Genomic DNA, 20508 nt, shown 5'->3' on the forward strand with positions numbered 1-20508 from the left:
TGCAGACCACTATTACAGTCTGAGAACTTTGTTAAATTTGCAAAGACTCCTGACAGTGACATCAGGAATGGGGAGGTAAATGTGATCTATACTTATCTTACCATGTCCCCCACATCTTCTGGCGCTGAAGTAGGCATTACTGCACGTCCATATGTAATGTATAGCATTGAGGTCTATGGAGGATGGAGCCAATTCCCTGAAGCAGTCACTGGTGACGGCCGTTAGGACCGACTCTCAGCCAAAAAAACACCTCTTTAATTCTGCTACTCAAGAAGACTGAGTGCAGCACAACTTTCTCCCAGGACCTCTGTGAAATCTAAACCATGCTAAATGATTAGACAGATTATGCTGGAATGGTATTCCTGACACCATAACCACTGCAGTGGGATGGAAGTGGCTATGGTGCTTGGAGTGTTTCTTCTATGTGTGGTCTGCTCATTCCTTTTTGAAATTTCTATTGCTAAATGTATATTACATGTGAGGCATAGCTGTTCTCCAGTTAGTTTAGACACAAGTGAATTGGAAAACAAAACTGCAACATTTTAGAAAAACGTCAGCTTGATTTGAACCTAAATGTCGCAATTTGGTTTTCATTTCAATATTCGAGAACAAAGTAGCTGATCTCAGATTCCTTTTACACCTGAAATGATAGATTTTAATTTTAGGAAATCAGCCATCTCACCTCTAATGAGCAGGCTCTACAGTTCAAAAAACCAGAATGAAACTTAAAGGGACACTGTAGTCAGCAAAATAACTTTCTTAATTAAGCAGTTTTGGTGTATAGATCATGCCCCTACAGTCTCACTCCTTAATTCACTAGGACTTAAATCACTTTATTTATACAACCATAGCCACACCTCCCTGCATGTGTCTTATACAGTCTCCCTAAATACTTCCTTGAAAGAGTGTTTACACTTTATCGCAAATGTAAATTTTTTTTTTCTCTTGATCTATTATTCATCCTGTATGTAACTAAAGGACCAGTATAGTGCCAGGAAAACAAACTAGTTTTCCTTGCACTATAGGGGCTTTAGGTCCCACCGCCGCTGGGCTCAAGGGGGGATAAACTCTTACCTTTCTCCAGCGTCTGGGCTCCCTCAGTGCTGCGGAACTCTCCTCCCTCTTCCGACATCCTCCCTGAACATGCATGCGCGGCAAGAGCCGCGCGCACATTCAATCTGTCCGTAGGAAAGCATTTCTCAATGCTTTCCTATGGACGTCAGCATCTCCTCACTGATTTTCACAGTGAGAAATGCCTCTAGCGGCTGTCAGTGAGAGCCACTAGAGGCTGGATTAACCCTAGTGTAAACATAGTTTACAGCTGCAGGGTTAACCCTAAATGGATCTGGCACCCAGACCACTTTATTGAGCTGCAGTGGTCCTTTAAAGTTAAATTTGGAGAGCAAGGTAAACCTTTAAAGTAACATCTGATTGAAATGGAAACCATTTTGTTTCCATGCAGGCTGTCAGGCACAGCCAGGTGAGGTGTGGCTAGGGCTACATCAACAGAAACAAAAGTGATTTAACTCCTAAATGGCAGAATTGAGGAGAGAGACTTTAGGCATGATCTATACACAAAAATGGCTTAAGCTAGTGGCTTTTATTTTTTTTAGACTACTATAGTGTTCCTTTAACCCTGGCTAGTGATAGAAATATAAATGGGCAGGAAGATGGATATACATTTACCTGTGGCATTTTTTTCATCAATGTCAGGGCACATTTTAATAGCTCATAAGTCAGTTCTAGTTCTAATCTGAGTTTCTAGATAAATCAGACCTGTGCAAAGTGGATGTAATTATTTATTAGTGCTAGAATTAGTTTGTTTTAGATGACTTTACCAAGATGGAGCTCTTTCTGGTATCCGTGCATCCACAGCTAGATGCAGAATACTGCATTCCTAGATCAGCTATATTTAGCATAGTGTAGCTGCTAATGGAAACAGAGGCAGGAGATTATTTATAATGCATGTACACTCACTCCCCCACTTAGGAATGCTATCATGGAAAAGAAATGGGACTGCCCCATGACAATGCATCTATTCAGAGGCTTTTACGATAAACATTCCACATTGTATTGCTTTGACATGTGCTGCACGTGTCAGACGTTGTGCAGCCAGTAGATGGCAGTAGAGACTTGACCAGGCAGCAGTCTGTGTGGGTGTGGAAGCTACACTGTCACAAGGAGTATCTATTCCATTGTTGCTGTTTGTTTTACAAAGAGTGGGGGAGGAAGTGACTAAGAGGTCACTACTTTACAACTAAGACTACTAAAGGGAAACTGGTCTGTGAAAGGATAGAACTACAGACTGTAGTCACATAATTTAACCCCTTAATTAAGGACTGGGCCAAATGTACACATGATCAAAACTTAAACAAAATGTGGAATTTGACTGTTCAACCGTAATTCACCTCTTTCATATTAAATGCACCCACACCTATAGATAGTTTTATTCAGGGGAAACGGGGCTTTAATTTATCAAATATTTAGCTATGAAACTATGTAATATGCATAAAATTAAAAAAAAAAAGTTGTTTTTTAGTTTTACATGACATTTTACCTGTGTCATAATACAGTTTGCTTTTACTGTTATGCTCCGGAGACTTTGAACACAGTGTTTCAAAAGAGTAAAAGGTATCAACAATTATATCGTCAGTGTAAGTGCCATTTGTGTGTGAAAAATGCAAAAAATGTAACTTTCACTGACTATCATCGTTGTAATACATTTTATGGTTTTGAAACACTAATATGTGTTCAGCGAAGTCTTCTGAGTAAAACAGTACCCCCGCATGTACAGGTTTTGCAAATTAAATTCCCTGGACTTTCCGACTAGGTTGTCAGGCAGGTACCGCTAATTGTAATTAATAAAATTACCTAATTATGTAAAATTACATAATATATATACACAGTATTTATATATAGGGGTTATATACTTAGGAAAAAAAAGTTAATATATCGGAGCGCTAAGTAGAGTAAATGCCCGGGGTCTTTTTATGCTACTGTCACTACAACACTTCGATGTACACCCTTCACCACATCTAAAATAGAACTTAAAAAAAAAAAAAAAAAAGTGGAGTGATATTTAGGGGACAAGCCCCATACCACATGCATATAAAATGAGAACAGGTAGCAAATATACTTATACTCCCAGTAGTTGGCCCTCAGAGCCAGAGCAGTATGATACATATAAAAGAAAAAATAAATAGTGCAGATCTGTAGAAATGAATTGTTGCACATATATTAAATTTACCATAAAACATTCATTATGCTCATTAGCATTGATGGTAAAAAAATAATGTATTCTCAAACAATAAATAAGTCACTTGAACAGAGTAAAATATTAAAAAATAAAAGAAAAAAGCATCCAGATTGCTGCTTACAGGAATAAATGGCGAGTATAACGGTATGTTTGCCCGTTTACTCACAGACACGCCTCTTCACACTGGGGGTCTCCCATGTAGAGATTAAATCCGTCAAGGCGCGTTATGGTGGAGTTCCAAAATCTAGCTGTCTGGCCGCCGTTTGTACTTCCCGGCTGTGTTTGGCTCTGCCCACCTCGGTGCGTGATGACGTCACGTCTACGCGTTTCGCCGTACACAGGCAGCTTCGTCAGGACATTAGAAGCTGATACAGCCTGTGACGGACCCGCTGGCACTCCGAACGAGTACCTCTGCCAATCGATGCTCCGAATGCTTGCCGAGGACTCCAAGCACTCCAACCGACACCATCAGCACTGCAGACTTATCCCATCCCCAAAGCATGAACCAAGGCTTCAAGAAAGGGTCAAACAGGTCTGTTTAATGAGCACACAAAAGCAACAGCACTCATGCAGCAAAACAACTCCTCCTCAGAGGAAAACAAAATGACAGTTAAAAGTTTGTATATATGACAGTTATTAAGGGTTTAACTGGTGTTCTAAGGGGGTGGGGGGAATAAACAGTCAAACTAAGTCCATAAAACAGGTGTTTTCTTCACACTCTGCATCCTAAGTGCATAGCAAAACTGCAGATCCTTTGTCAGAGCATTTAAAGGGCCAGAATCAGTCTAATAAAATTCACTATGCCCAAATAACGTATTTAAAGGGCAAAATCTTCCAGGGGCCATAGTCGCAGGGCAGGAGGCTGGCAATTAGTCCTCTCCAGGCACAAGTGGCGAAGGGCACTTCGTCATACAGCCCTTGCCACTAAGGGCTTAGGTAGGGGCAAATGTCCATCTTTAATGGACGTTTAATTTATTACAGGCAGCAGGGGGAGTACCTGTCATTCCAGGCACTCCCCCTGCTGGCAATGCTGTGGACGGTTATGCTGTCTTTGTAATTGTGAGGTCCTCGCGATCACATGGCCCAGGAGGGCCAGAATGGCAGCAGGGGGACTCCCTGGCATGGCAGGTAAGTCACCCCTCCACGCCGGGGATGTGCTATGCCGCCCACTGGCGTTTAGAGCCAGGTCGCCAAGGAGGGCATAGCACGCTCACTGTCCTTAAGGGGTTAAAGATCACAGAACACAAAACATGTAGGCAAATTACTTTGGGTTAATTTATATACTTTACATGCTGTCCTTGCATCATCTTTCTCTGTTATTACTGTAATTGTGTGTGTCCGCTGTGTGCTCCTGCCATAAACCCACATACAGTATGGTGTTGCTCTTTGTGGCATTTATATAGCACCAACTTATTTTGTAGCTCTTTACAATATTGGAGGAAATTTAACAATTGAGACAGGAACACAATTGGTTGATGAGGACCCTGCTCAAACGAGCTTACAGTCGGAGTTATACACGAGGAAACGCATTTAGGCGTCACACTGTCACGTCAAATTTCGTTTTTTAAATGGTACTGAGCTAATGATTTTAGGATTATGTAAGGTTGTTTTTCTTTCTTAAATAGTCTGTGCTGCTGTTAGAAATAGCATATAACAATACTTTGCATTGCTGCAATAAATGTGACTTAGCTGAACAACACTCCAAGGTTCTAATGCAAGGTTTGGAAATATTCCAGAGCTCATGCCGATACAGATTAGTCACCTTTTGAGCTGATAACTGGTGCCAATATTCTGTACATTTAAAGTTTCGAAAAAGCAACACTATTTTTACACAAATCTGGCATTAACTGAACATGCTGAAAGCAACCAAACTGTCAGTGAGGCAGCCAATACATTCTGGGATCAGTGATTGCTGACAGCTATCATTCTAAGTCAGCCAGTACATTAATAGATTATTCACGGTCTTGCTTACCTGACTTCAGAGAAGATCTGCATGCGGCAACGGATATGGAGGGGTCAGGATGTGACCTGACACCTCATTGGCTGGAGTTTCTGGATAAGAATGACGGCATTTGGTGACTGGGAGAAGTGAGCATGTTATCTGTAATATCAGTAAACTACAAGACTGATGCAGATTAGTAAAAAGATGCCGAACATAAATGGATTTCTGCCCCCCACGAGCTGTGTGCTATGGAGGGCCACAAGGAACCAGGGATGTCAAGATACAAGTCCTGTGGGTGTGCATAGAGACACATTGAGGCTTGGAGGGGGGGGGGGGGGGGGGTGCAGTCTGCTACTTCCATTTGCTCTGTAGATCCAACACGAGCAGGAAGAAAAACTCCACAGCTTCAGCACAGCCAACGTGTAGTTTCTGAAATTTATAGAAGTGCAGATTTCATATAAAGCAGTGGCTTTTTTTGTTAACAGGAGATGCTCCGAACAAATAAAGCACTTCAGGAGTGAGTTGTGTTAAGTGGTCCTTTTAAAAACAACAGATAGGTGTTTGTTCAACATTTGACCTTCAGCTTTTAGCTAGCAGAGAATTTAGGAAGTGTAGTCAAGCAGCTGACAGGTTGGTTTAGTGTCAGGAGATTAGTTTAAAGTCAGCATTCAGGAAAGACGTGCTGCAATAACCATGTTTAATACTTTGCTTTCCCATCTCTACTCTGAGCACAAGCAGGAGGCTGGATCAGCATTCTGAGTGTCATAATACACAACAGCTGCTGTAATCACAAAGCATGTCCTATCTGCACCACGCTGCCTAAACCAGTTTCTAAACACACACTACAACCAGTGACACACCCTCCATGCAAGCAAAACCCACAGGCTTCTAGTGTCACATTACAGCCCTTACCAGGCATTCTCGCTCAGCTGCAGTAAAACCTGCACTACCAGTGCACATTCATAGTTCTAGGAGTTTGTAGTACACACATACACATAAACACATGAACCTGCTGAGCCTCTAATACATTATAAACCTGTGGTTTGACTTAAAAGCATTGTATTCATTCAAGGAGGAAAAACAAACCTGATTTGATGTTATAACTGCACAAATATATTCACTACATTGAACTATTTAAGCATGCTGGCTAATCTCACTTTGATATCTTAGAGTAACAATATAACACACTAAGGAGAAGACTTGTTGAAAAATCAGTTTTAGCTGCTACGAACTAATCAAATGCCTTTTAATCTGTGTCCGAACGGATCGATCACTCCTGCATTTACACAATATCACTCCAGTGGTAAATCGATTAAAAGGGCATTTGATTCATTTTTACAAGCTGAGAAGAATTTGCGTACATCTGGAGACCTAATAAATACCAACAAAAATAAATAAAAGGCTAAGCAGTTAATGAATGTACCTGCAACCCTTTCTGTTATGGGTCTTATAGAATAGGATAGATTTTATTTTTGTAAGAGCTAGAATTCCAATCTTGTGGTAGTGCCATGACATGCAAGAGCCAATCCACACCAGATCAGTGGGAGTCACACTCCAAAGTGGCAAAAAGCAGACCCCCTCCCCCCATATGTAATGAGATCGAACAGGCATGGTTTTGCATCATGCAGGGAAATGACCAGGTGGAAGAAGCAGCCATTTCCACATTTTACCAAAAGGTCAGATCCTATATGAAACGTAGTCACTACCCTTTTAATCACATGCCAAAAAAGGAACTGGGGGAGGGAGAATCACCACTTGGTGTCCATCTCAGCATATCAGTAATGGGAGAATAATGGAAACACACAAATAACCCCCCCAGTAATATTGGAGATATTTCAGAATATATTTGTAATCCTACAATAACAAATAAATCCAGAGCACCTGTCAGGATTATTCACACGGTATTAATTGTCCATATATCTCACAACATGAGTAAATTGGATAATTAGCCTTGAATTTAAAGGCTTGGTCTTTCTCCCACTCGTTATTCTGGTAGGTACAGGTCTGTGTGACTGTGCTGTGGGATAGCCTTTTATAGCAGCTTAATTGCTGCAAGAGTTTCCAATTCATTCCTTGAAGGCGTGATATGACCTGGAGCAGATTGAGCTGTAAATTTCTGCTGGCCAGACTACATACCAACCGCCTCAGTGATGTCAGTTTAAAACAAAAGCTCAGGAATGGCTTGTACACACGTGGGCCTTACAGGGAAACATTTCTCTTTGGTATTAGAAGTATTCACAATGTAAACAAGCCTTGTACTTTATTATGCTAAGCTTTCCTGAACCACAACTCGAATTAAGAAGAATGAGCAGATGCAGACAACTTAATTAGTTATTAGTCAGCTAGAATATTTCATCGCTCCTCCCCCAAAACAAAGCAGGATATTGATGTAATAAACAAAAAGCTTCATATGCCAAGAGAACTGCATGCACCGAGCCAGAGCTTTAAGACATTTTCTAATTTCCCACTGACCCAGGTACAAACATGTACAAGATGTCACCTTGGGATTAAAGAAACATGCACTTAGAATGCTGGATATTGCCCAACCCCTTACAAAGTAAAATTAAGTTAAATTCATTTTCCAACTCGCAGCAGACATCACCTCTGCCTTCTACTGTGGTAATCACTATTACGTTATTCCGCAGCACTTTACAGTGGGTGGACGAACAGACATTTAGTTGTAACCAGACAAGTTGGACACACAGGAACAGAGGGGTCGATGGCCCTGCTCCGTGAGTTTACATGCTAGAGGGAGTGGGGTATAGTGACACAGTAACAGAGGGATTGAGGCCCTGCTCAGTGAGTTTACATGTTAGAGGGAGTGGGGTATAGTGACACAGTAACAGAGGGATTGAGGGCCCTGCTCAGTGAGTTTACATGCTAGAGGGAGTGGGGTATAGTGACACAGTAACAGAGGGATTGAGGGCCCCGCTCAGTGAGTTTACATGTTAGAGGGAGTGGGGTATAGTGACAGTAACAGAGGGATTGAGGGCCCCGCTCAGTGAGTTTACATGTTAGAGGGAGTGGGGTATAGTGACACAGTAACAGAGGGATTGAGGCCCTGCTCAGTGAGTTTACATGTTAGAGGGAGTGGGGTATAGTGACACAAAAGGTAAGGACAGTATTAGACTAATGACAGTGGCACTGGTATGATCCTGGGCCAAGCCAAAGCTTCTCCTCAGAATAGCACTGAGAGCCGGAATATTACGAATACTATTCTATGGGGAGTCTTCACTAATTACACTTTTTAGACATTAGTACCTCTAGTGGCCATCTGCTTGACAGGCACTAGAGGCACACTGACTGACAAACAAACATTGCTATTTTCTCAGAAACCACAATACTTATATCTGTCAGATTACAGGGACAGCATCTATGCATGAAGATAACTATATCTCACTGTAATGACTGTGGTGTTTAGTGTCTCTTTAAAGGGAATCTGTCAGGTCGTTACCTTAACACCGGGTTCCATGCTCCATTGTCCTTACAGAGGTTGATGTTACATTTCTATTGCACTTAGTTCCGGTTTGCTTTCGCTCCCCCAGAAGTCTTAATTTACTTGATCTGCTATGGGATGCTTCCCCAAGCAGGAAAAAACACCAGTGTGACTCTAACATGCTGGTTGTATTGTCCGTGTCTGAATGGAGTGACATGAGTCACTTGTTCCTATACTCTCTAGCCAAAGCTAGCAGCATCAGTTAGGGAGTTACTATAGCGACCACAATACATGCATCCCTCTCTTGGGAACGAGAAGAAAGGGAACATTGGTAATTCCACAACATGGATAAATGGGAAGGTGTAATAAATTGCACCAATAAGACATCAGAAGCAATTTGTACCTTAGCACTGTCACTATCAGTTAAATCACAGTTTAAAATTCAAGCCAAAACACAGCTCCAAACCAAAAACTGTTCAGCAAGTCACAGAACATATGCTCAATCTGTTTCCAGGTACCAATATCAGAGATCCTTAAAGATAAGGGCAAAAAAAAAAAAAACGTAAATAAAATATCACACTAAGCACCATAACCACTGTAGCTTGTTGCATTATACAGTTTAACCATAATCACTTGTCAAGGAACAGATTTGCCCAGGATTTGGCCCACCAGCAATTGTAGAATACATTATGCCAGTACACTCAAGGCTTTAATAATCAAAGCATCACAGGACAGTAGCTGTATTGCCAATATTCAGTCACTCATCCCTAGGAAACACTAAATTCATTTTTGGCACATTGTGTACATTACGAGATTAAACAAATTGTCATTTGACTGAGGGAATACTTAATACAATGAGGTTTATGTATACTGGAGCAGAGATAAATGCTGAACCACCAGCAGGAATATTTTTTTTTTTGGGGTGTCAGACCTTTCCCCAGACATTTGCCCTAGAAAGGTTTTGTATCAGTAACTGCCTTAAAGGGATGCTGTAGGCATCAAAACATCTTTAGCTTAACGATGCAGTAGTTTTGGTGTATAGATCATGCCCATGCAGTCTCACTGCACATTTCTCTGCCATTAGGAGTTAAATCACTTTAGCTTCATACCTCCTCTGGCCCTGACTGACGCAACACAAATGAAAACATTTTATTTGTTTTACCCAAGGGGCCTTGCTTGACGCTGGACGTCCTCATGCAGACCGTGAGGATGTCCAGTGTCAGGCAACCTCCAGGAAGTGCCTCTAGTGGCTGTCTCATTGACATAAACTAGGGACAGTCTTAACCCTGCAAGGTAATTATTGCAGTTTTTCAAAAGACTGCAATAATTACAGTTGCAGGGTTTAGGGGACAGGGACATTGCAACCATATCACTTCAATGAGCTGAAGTGGTCTGGGTGCCTATAGTGTCCCTTTAAATCACACACAGGAGGATCTTGCTAGGTCAAGAAGGCCATTATCAGAACAGGAGATAATTATAGATTAAACAGACTATTTAATAAAGGAATTTTAACCCCTTAAGGACACATGACATGTGTGACATGTCATAATTCCCTTTTATTCCAGAAGTTTGGTCCTTAAGGGGTTAAACATGAGATCTCTTTACAGGAACGGTTTAGGAAGGCTGTGTAAGTCACATGCAGGGAGGTGTGACTAGGGCTGCATAAACAAAGATTTATCTCCTAAATGGCAATAGGACGCCACCTTTAAGTTCTCTTTGAAGCAACACCTGCACTGACACTAGTCAGATAAACTGTACTTCTGACAAAAGACAACTTAGACGACAATGCGATGCACTGAACTGGTGAATTTACTTATGTGAGCATAACAGTGTATGCACAGATTCTCCAATACAAAACATCTTATATTAACTAAACTAATTAAAATGTATTTACCTTCATTTAAAATGTGTGAGCATACATGCAGAATTCCTGTTCCCAAAATACATTTTCCTCTTCCATTAAAGCCATATTTGTACTCTCCAGCTTGGTATTCATGCCAAAGGACTTTAGAATGTACCCTCTCTCCCATGTAGTAGACAAAAGATAGGAACAACAAACAGAACACAACAGTAAAAATGAAGAGCTTTAACTAGGAGCAATGACACTGTTACAAGGGCAAGACTGATCTACAGTAGTAACACCACTAGTTTAATAGTCTACAAAAAAATAAAAAGTTAAACAGCAGACATTTATGGAACATGTAGACGAGCCTCACTCTTAACATAGGCTGAGCTGAACAGCTCAAAGAGTGGATAATTTCCATGCTGAATTCATAGAGCTGCAGTTGAGGCTTTATTTGGGATGAAGAGGCAGGTTTGTTTAACATGCACATATATTTCACAAAGTGAAAAAGGACACAAGAACTGCTCCTTCAGGCCAGGAGAGAAGTTCATAGCTGTGGCACTTTCACACTGCTGCACTCAGCAGGATAATGGATACTCTGCACCATAACATTTACAAATATGCTTTAGGAGTGACTCTAATACCTCAAAACACACCCCCCATCAGGACTTAGTACAAGAGACAACACATTGCCGTTAATCTAAAACCAAAAGAATTCAACTTTGCCAGGAACTACAGCTGTATCCAATATAATAAAGTTTATAAACAAAGTAAGTGGTTTTGCAGCAAGTAACAGAAACGATGGAGACAAGACAAAGACCGGATCGACAATTTGACAATTACATTTCAAAAGATATTTATTTGCCAGAAAATACTTTAGCATTACAATGAGGCAGGCTGTAGAATACAATGAAAATATTATTTGTTTTATTAAATCCCCTGGATACACACTGCTCCTACAGATTGAGCATTAAACCTGTAATACAATTAGCATTAGAGAAAATATTCCTTGACATTCCAGAGACCTAGAAGTTTACACAGTTGCAATTTTCAAGGGAGAAAAAAAAAAACCCTTCATCACTCACTCCAATGATATATACAAAATTTCATCAGCCAATTCCAATCTCAAAATATACCCCCATTATAAGAGCAGAAGTATAAATATTAGTTCCTCTATCTGCCTAGAAAGGAAGGTTTGCAGCGTTAGCTTTTGAATATTTTAGCCGTGGCAGTAAATGTGTGAATGTATGCCAGTTTTACTAAAAATACATATAAAGTCCAAGAGAATGTTATAAAAATGAAAGTCCAAATGACTTTCTAATTACATATAAAGTTAGCATTGCCCAAGGATTCCACATAGCTGGTACAAACTGGCGTACATGCCATGCAAGAAATATAAAGATGTTTCGGAAACCATTACAGACAAAAGAAAAAAAGAGTTAACAAAAAAGTGGCAAAAAAACAAAAAAAAAACACAAACAAGTCGACTGTCTTACATAGAGGAAAAAAAATTAAAATAAAAAACCAACCAGCTCTGCTTTGTTAAGAAAGGAAGAATGCATTCTTCCCATAAGTCCTCCATTAGAGGGCTCTAGATAGCCTACAGACTTTCAAGTTTGACAAGTCTAAATAACACGAGTCAGTGTTAGACCTGTCAGGTACACTCTAGAGACCTAGACAGGCAAACTGCAGCATGCTGATCTTCCAAAGTTAGTGATCATCTTATGCCAAGTTTAATAACACAGCCTGCTAGTGTCTCAAACAGGTGATAACTCAACAAAAAGCAGACCACGTATCATTTAATTGGGGCAGGGACTGCTCCGATTAGCAACCACAAGGGCGCAGCATGTCTGAAGAGACACTGCATGAGGTAAACAATAGTTACTTGCAAAGTTTAGACTTTCAGAAACAAGTAAAATGATAGCAAAAATATGCTATGCCAATACTTGACTAGTGCTTCGAGACTGACGGGCTTCTAGACACACCTAGTCATCATCTGCTGAAGTGATCAGATAATATATGGGCTGCACATTATTAGCAAGATGTCTTTTCAGTTCTGTTAATAGTAACTTCATGCTTCTTATTTTATTCCTTTGTCTAAGTACTTGTTTTTGTAACCTTTTAATTTTTTTCCTCATTTTAATGGTTGCAGTATTTACAATTGCAGGAGGGGCATCGTTTTCTTTATCATTAGACACTGCAGAGTACGTATGGTCAGCAGATGCCACCTTCTGGTCCACCAGCTTTTGTTCTGGAATGGATGGTTCTGGAATGATGGGATCAGCGACTGCAGGCAATGGATCAATGTTAAATGCTCTCTCAGTTTTCATTTTCTTGTTTTTTTTCAAAGGTGGAGATAAACCAGGAAAAATAGATGGCACTGCATCTGTACGCAGGTAAGGGCTTGATGCTCCTGGGCGTAGCATGTAATCCTGTTCTGTAAAATGATCGCTGCAAAGCCTGCTGTAAATTGTAGGAGTCCACTTTTCCCGGCGAACTGCTGCAATCCATTTTGCAAGCTTTTCAGGATTCTTGAGGGGAAACCTACCAAAGATTTAAAAAAAAATAATAATAAAAAAAAAATAGAAAAAAAATAATATAGAAATTAGTACTAGAAAGTTTTTAGAAAGAGGGAAAAAACCCTTTCTGAGAGAGAAAGTCCATGAATGCAGGAAGGAAGGGTAATAATCACTGTGCTAATCTGACACAGAAATTGACACCAGCACCAATAATTTCCCTTCCTGCCATCAAAAAAACAAAAAAAAAAAAAAAAAAACACACCATAACAAAAACAAAAGAAGATCAGATTCCCATGCTATAAAAGAGCACTTTCGTTAGGTGTCATTGTAGCAGCTTTCTCTGCTTCGCTTCATGGGCAATCATTAGTGGCAGCACTGGAAGAAAAGTTATCATGCCACCCTCTGCCCCCAGTGAGAGTGTATATTTGTATGTGCAAATTGCAAAACAAGACAGCTCAAATCAGTTGAGGCTTTGCCTTTTTCTAAAAAGCAGAGCATAATATTTTCAAACAGATTCTATCTTTATGAATAAGTAACAGTTGTTTTAAGTTCTCTGTTGGCACTATAGTTTGCAAGGCTAGCGGCATTTCACAATCCACACATAGCTTCTTCACAACAGGGAAACCAGAGGTACTGGGGAGGGAGTTGTCACAATCTGGACCTACCAATATAAGGTAACGGTATGTCCATGAATTACAAACTTAGTAATGTGTTAACACTCCAAGTGTTGAGGATCCTTTTTGATGTGTGTATATTTTAGTTGTACATTTAAAACTAAAACCCCAGGCTGCAGTTGAGTTTAAAGGAGCACTATAGGGCCAGGAACACAAACATATTTTTTTATCCTACAGTGTTAAAGCCACCATCTAGTCCCCTAGCCCCATCTTGCCACTCTAAATATAGTAAAATCTTACATGTATTCAAACCTGAAGCTGCAGGCCCTGCCCATGTCTGCCTCAGACCTGCAAGCTGTATGCTGACATCATCAGAAGTGTTGTTCTGAGCCAAATCACAGTGCTTCCCCATAGGATTGGCTGAGACTGACAAGGAGGCAGATCAGGGGCAGAGCCAGCATGATTCAAACACAGCCCTGGCCAATCAGCATTTCCTCATAGAGATGAATTGAATCAATGAATCTCTACGAGGAAAGTTCAGTGTATGGATGTAGAGGGAGGAGATACTGAATGTTTGGATGCATTTTAGGCAGCCATGACCCAGGAAGGATCTCTAACAGCCATCTGAGGAGTGGCCTGTGGAGTTATCACTAGGCTGTAATGTAAACACTGCATTTTCTCTGAAAAGACAGTGTTTACAGTAAAAAGCCTAAAGGTAATGAGCTGTAGTTGTTCTGGTGACTATAGTGTCCCTTTAAGCATTAAAACCTATACTGTTAAAAAAATACTCAAATCTGAAGTTACTGTATTTGCTGTAAATTCACAGGATTTGCAGCTTTAGCAGTAAACTCTGCTCAGGCCACGGAAATAACAGATAAGCAGAATGCTTCATACCTTTCATGGCTGGTGTGGGTTTATCCCATATGTAGCTGCACGGCTGGGAAGTCTTGGAGCATATATTTAAATTTTACAACTTGTTTCAGTTTGGTCTGTATTATAAAACTGTTCTGTTACTATAAAATATTCATATTGACAGTGTTGAAACGTAAAATGCAATCAAAGAATGTTATAAGATTATATTGGCTCATGGTCAGAGGTTGACAAAAAGATAGAGGTAACCTGCCCAACGTCTGTCAGTTTCCACAGCTGTTACTAGAGGTGTATATGGGAAAGAAGCACCTTCCACATAAGAAATTATATTAGCACCCCTAGTGTCCCCCCACAGATCTCATTGTTGTACTCTCATACATGCACTAAAGTACAACTGTGACAAGGTCTCTCAATTCCGGCCGATGCCTACTTGTGGCTATCAGACAGCCACTAGGAGCTTCTAACACAAACAGGCTTAATAATCTATTTGAGGTCTTGTGCCAGCAAAGTATGTCAACAGCAGGTGTGTGCAATTGAATTGTGCTTTACCAATTGGCATATTGCAGTTAACACACACCATGTGTCCCGAGTTTTCCTCTATGAAAAGCATAGAAATAGACAAAGTAATCAGAACGGATTAGTTCAGAGGGGGATCAGGCTGTAGCAAAATGTTCAACTGTGAGAAAAGTGTTTTTCTCATTAGAAAGTGTTACTTTAGGTTTGATAATCACAATGTATGAGTAAAAGCAAAAAATTGGGAAGGTGGCTCACAGAACGTTCTGTGACTAAAAATTTATGGCAATGAAATTAATGCATCAGCAGAGCCAAGGTTTATTTAAGCTTTATTTTTAAAGACAAAAATACAATTCTTAAAGGGACACTATAGTCACCAGAATCACGAAAGCTAGTAACACCTCTGGTGCAGTGTTCATTTTGGTGGCAAATTTCAATTTACCGTATATACTCGAGTATAAGCCGACCCGAATATAAGCCGAGGCCCCTAATTTTACCCCAAAAAACTGGGAAAACGTATTGACTCGAGTATAAGGGTGGGAAATGCAGCAGCTACTGGTAAATTTCTAAATGAAATTAGATCCCCAAAAAATTATATTAATTGAATATGTATTTACAGTGTGTGTGTGTGTATGAGTGCATGTGTTGCAGAGCCTTGGTGGGGGGTGGGCATTTTTATTATTATTATTTTAATAACTTTTTTTGTTATATTAATATTTTTTATTTTATTATTATTTAAATATTATTATAGATATAGATATATATATATATATATATATATATATATATATATATATATATATTTATTTTATTTTTTTTCGTCCCCCCCTCCCTGCTTGATACATGGCAGGGAGGGGGGCTCTCATGGCAGGGAGCGCTTACCTTTCCTGCAGATCCTGTCAGCTCCCTTCTCCTCCGCGCCAGTCCGGTCAGCTCCCTCTGCCAGCTCACAGTGTAAGTGTCGCAAGAGCCGCGCTATGACCCCGCGGCTCTCGCGAGACTTACAGTGGGAGCTGACCGGACTGGCGCGGAGGAGAAGGGAGCTGACAGGAGCTGCAGGAAAGGTAAGCGCTCTCTGCCAGCCCCGTCCTACACAGCCCCATTGTCTGTATTATGGCAATGTAAATTGCCATAATACAGACAGTGACTCGAGTATAAGTCGAGTTGGGGTTTTTCAGCACAAATAATTTGCTGAAAAACTCGACTTGTACTCGAGTATATACGGTAGTTTTAGTAAGTCTTTTGACTAAAAAGCCATTTTAGTTTAGTCGTATTTTAGTAATTTGAATTGTTTTAGTTTCAGTCAACTAAATCTCAAGTAGATTTTAGTCTAATGTGTTTAAACAAAAAAAAAAAAACTCTGTCTCTTTTGCCCCTTCCCCAGATCCTCTGTGCCTCTATGTCCTCCTAGCCTCTCTACTAGTCTCTCCCAAGCCCTGGTCTGTCTCTTGTCCCTTTAATCTTTTGACTAAAATGCAATTTAAAATGGTTCGTCAACAAAATTAAAGGGGTCCATAGTGCCAGGAAAAACAATACACGTTAGGCTCTTGGGATACCCCCTCAGCGCTGAAGGGGTTAAAACCCATGTGGCTGCTGTAATCTTCCTGCTCTGCTCCCTCACACAGTTTAGCGATGCTGGAGTGACGTCATATTCTGGCTTCCGGCATCACAAGAGGATGCGAAGGAGCAGAGCAAGAAAATTGCAGCTCCCCGCCACCTGGCTCTATTCCACACTGACACCTGCCTTGGGGGCTTTTCTATAAGCGGCTAAGTTACATCAAAATCCACAGATACATTTAGGGTATAATACATTGTGTGGTTAAAGCAGGGTTTGACACGTGTCGACATGGGATTTGTCAAACCCTGCTTTAACCACACAATGTATTATGTATTATAACCTTAATGTATCTGTGGATTTTGATGTAACTTAGCTGCTTATAGAAAAGCAAACTGGCCTAAAATTGAAAGTTGACGATCAGGTCACTTGTAACACAAGTAACAAATTGGAAATAAAGTCCTTCATAAATACATTCGTAAAGGCATTTATAAACACCATTCTTCATGCTATGTCCTTGATAATAGACCAAGAATCACAACTACCTGAAAAAATGTTTCCCGCATCCTTTGGACAAACGGTTCTTGCAACCAGATGCTGCACACACAGTCATGGTTTTCTTTAGATAAACCTAGAGGGTAAGAGGAGAAAAACACAAACATTGTAGTAATCCAAATAACTAGACCCATGCGTCATGAAGTTCTCAAATAGCCAGCCCCAAATGCTGCTGCACTACTACAACCTATACGTTACTAGAAGATGGGGGAGAACATTTTTTATATTATATATATATAGGTTTTTTTTAACCTTAAAATTTGAAGTTCACCTTGAATTCTGACATGAGTGAATAACCCTGTATATAGACTTTACAGTCCAGGAAATGCGAAAAGCTATTAAGAAGAATACAAACGTTTTGCACAATTAGATAAGGAGGTGGAGATCACTATGTTCACCTACGCATTTTACTCGTCAAATCATAATTCCCAGTTTATTACTTACTACTTTATTTTCTTCCGCCCATAACATTGCTAAGGAAGCTTAGTGTCATTAGAAAGCATTAAACGTGGAATATATATGTTTGTGTATAGGTGTATTAGAGGGCGTATTCATTAAAGTGTTAATTATTGTGAGTTCAAATTGAATTTCAAATTTTAAAAGTTAGTTATTAAAGGATCACTATAGTGTCAGGAAAACAAAACTTGTTTTCCTGACACTATGTAACCCTTAGGTCCCGTCCCCCCCTTCTGCTACTTTAATCCAGCGCCGGGCTCCCTCGGCGCTGGTGACCTCTCCTCTCACTCTGATGTCAGCTCCCGAGTGGAGCAGAAGGCGCATGCGGGGCCAGAGCAGCGCACATTAAAAACACCCATAGGAAAGCATCTCAATGCTTTCCTATGGACGTTCTGCACGATTGATGCGATTTTCGCATTTAGCATCGCAGAAGCGGCTGTCAGGAAGACAGCCACTAGAGGCTTGATTAACCCTGGAATGTAAACATAGTTTCTATGAAACTGCTATGTTTACATCTGAAGGGTTAAAACCTGGGGGACCTGGCATCCAGACCACTTCATTGAGCTGAAGTGGTCTGGGTGACTATAATGGTGCTTTAACAAACCAGAAAACCCCCACACATGGCTGGCGTGGAGATTGTTTTCTACCCATCTCCAGTTATAATATGGGTTGCGGTCTGTGAGGTGAATATCCCCATCAGGGAGCTCAGAGTTTTCCGGGTTTAGTTATAATGTCCGGGAGCGCTGTTTCGTTCACTCTGAAGGGAATAGTCCTGGTCAGGAAGCTTTGAGTTCTCCTGTTTTGCTATAATGTATTGCGGCTTCTGAGGCGAATATTCCTGTCAGGGAGCTCCGTTCTGCCCTTATACAGAGTTGCGGTCGCTGAGCTCCGTGTTGCCATTATACAAAGTTTTGTGTCACTGCCTCTATGTTGATGTTATTGTTTTGTCTCGTTGTCTGAGCTCTGTGCTGCGTACTCTGAGCTGCTGTTATACAGAGTTTCTGTTATACAAAGTTATTGCTTTGTGTCACTGTCTCTGAGCTATGTGTTGCCGCTATACAGAGTTGTGATCTCTGAGCTCTGTGTTGCAGCTTTACAGAGTTATAGTTGTGTCACTGTGCTGCCGTTATACAGAGTTATTGTTTTGTGTCGCTGTCTCTGAGCTCTGTGTTTCTGCCTAAGCTCTGTGCTGCCATTATACAGAGTTCTTGTTTTGTGTCGCTGTTATACAGAGTTGTTGTCTCTGAGCTCTCTGTGCTGCCGTTATACAGAGTTGCTGTTATAAAGAGTTATTATCTTGTTTTGTGTCGCTGTCTCTGAGCTCTGTGTTTCTGCCTGAGCTCTGTGCTGCCATTATACAGAGTTCTTGTTTTGTGTTGCTGTTATACAGCGTTGCTGTCTCTGAACTCTGTGTTGCCATTCTAGAGTTCTTGTTTTGTGTTGCGGTCTCTGAGCTCGGTGTAGCCGTTATATGTTTTGTGTTGCTGTTATACAGAGTTATTGTTTTGTGTCTCTGAGCTCTGTTATACAGAGTTGCTGTTATACATTGTTATTATTTTGTGTGGCTGTTATACAGAGTTGCGGTCTCTGAGCTCTGTGTTGCCGTTTTGTGTGGCTGTCTTTGTGTTATAGAGTTGTTATATTGTTCTGCCTGCGAGGTGCTGTCTCTGTGTCTGCCTGCGAGGTGCTGTCTCTGTGTCTGCCTGCGAGGTGCTGTCTCTGTGTCTGCCTGCGAGGTGCTGTCTCTGTGTCTGCCTGCGAGGTGCTGTCTCTGTGTCTGCCTGCGAGGTGCTGTCTCTGTGTCTGCCTGCGAGGTGCTGTCTCTGTGTCTGCCTGCGAGGTGCTGTCTCTGTGTCTGCCTGCGAGGTGCTGTCTCTGTGTCTGCCTGCGAGGTGCTGTCTCTGTGTCTGCCTGCGAGGTGCTGTCTCTGTGTCTGCCTGCGAGGTGCTGTCTCTGTGTCTGCCTGCGAGGTGCTGTCTCTGTGTCTGCCTGCGAGGTGCTGTCTCTGTGTCTGCCTGCGAGGTGCTGTCTCTGTGTCTGCCTGCGAGGTGCTGTCTCTGTGTCTGCCTGCGAGGTGCTGTCTCTGTGTCTGTCAGACAGGCTGCAGGGACCCAGTAATTCACCAAGATGGCGCTGTATCCCCTGCAGACCGAGTCCGGGACTGTGGATGTCGTTATCGCAGGAAATAGATTCCGCAGCCGGCAGCGCCCCCGCCTCTCCGCCCGACCTTGAACCGCCCTCGGTCACCGCGAGCCCCGCCATCGCTTCCCGCCAGGCCGCGGAGCTCCCAGCCCGAGCAGGCCCCGCGCACAGCGTTACACCCGCCGCCGCCATTTGCCCGGAGACCGCCAGTCACTGAGCTTCACGCACCTGACTTCGCCAAAATGGCTGCTGCAGCGGAGAGCCGGAGTCCGGCCGTATTGGGATCGCTCCGAGGGGCCGAGATGGGGGATTATGGGCGGCGGACGGAGCGCCTCCCGCCCCGCTGACACAGAAGGCCTGGGCCGGTGACGTTTCTCGCCTCCCCCGGTCATAAAATGGTAAATATCCTCCACAAAATGGCGCTGGAGCTTTTGGCGAGCGCATGCGCACAGTCGCGGAGCGCGCGCCGGGCCCCGCCCCCTGCGCAGCACTTTCAGTTCGCTCTAAACTCGGCTTTAGTTCCGTTTCCAGGAAACAGAGCGACCAATCAGGTGGCGGAGGCGGGACCGCCGTCCAGCCAATCAGCGGCTCGCGTCCTCCATCCGGATCTCCTGCGTCTAATCGCTCGCAGCCAAGGGCTGCCTTCACCCCGGGTTGCCCAATTGACAGTGACAGCGGAATCGGACCAATCGCGTGCCGCGTCCGTCTTACCTGCATCCGGTCTGACCAATCAGAATCGAGCAGAGCGCGGCCAATCAGCGAGCGGTTCTCCTCCGCCAATAGGCTGCGGCAGATTCGCTCCATGGC

The 20508-nt window shown here is 42.0% G+C and overlaps 1 protein-coding gene across 1 annotated transcript; it reads right to left on the reverse strand.

Annotated features, from left to right (window-relative positions):
- Positions 1-11316: 11316 nt before the first annotated feature.
- Positions 11317-20179, reverse strand: LOC134582788 (THAP domain-containing protein 1-like). The gene is made up of 3 exons (XM_063439439.1): positions 19930-20179; positions 17094-17179; positions 11317-13021 (listed from the first exon to the last, which is right to left on the reverse strand). Exons 1-3 carry the CDS (start codon positions 20143-20145, stop codon positions 12463-12465), a joined length of 861 nt encoding a protein of 286 aa, XP_063295509.1. The 5' UTR covers positions 20146-20179; the 3' UTR covers positions 11317-12462.
- Positions 20180-20508: the final 329 nt, after the last annotated feature.

This window comes from Pelobates fuscus, chromosome 13 (genome assembly GCF_036172605.1).
Source record: "Pelobates fuscus isolate aPelFus1 chromosome 13, aPelFus1.pri, whole genome shotgun sequence".
Taxonomy (NCBI): domain Eukaryota; kingdom Metazoa; phylum Chordata; class Amphibia; order Anura; family Pelobatidae; genus Pelobates; species Pelobates fuscus.

Bases quoted from the DNA above. Each gene is read 5' to 3' on its own strand.
- LOC134582788 (XM_063439439.1), bottom strand. From the start codon at position 20,145: ATGCGCTCGCCAAAAGCTCCAGCGCCATTTTGTGGAGGATATTTACCA. The intron at 17,180-19,929 runs GTGCGTGAAGCT...CTTACCCTCTAG, and splicing joins AGCCATTTTGGCGAAGTCAG to GTTTATCTAAAGAAAACCAT. The intron at 13,022-17,093 runs GTAGTTGTGATT...AATCTTTGGTAG, and splicing joins TGCGGGAAACATTTTTTCAG to GTTTCCCCTCAAGAATCCTG.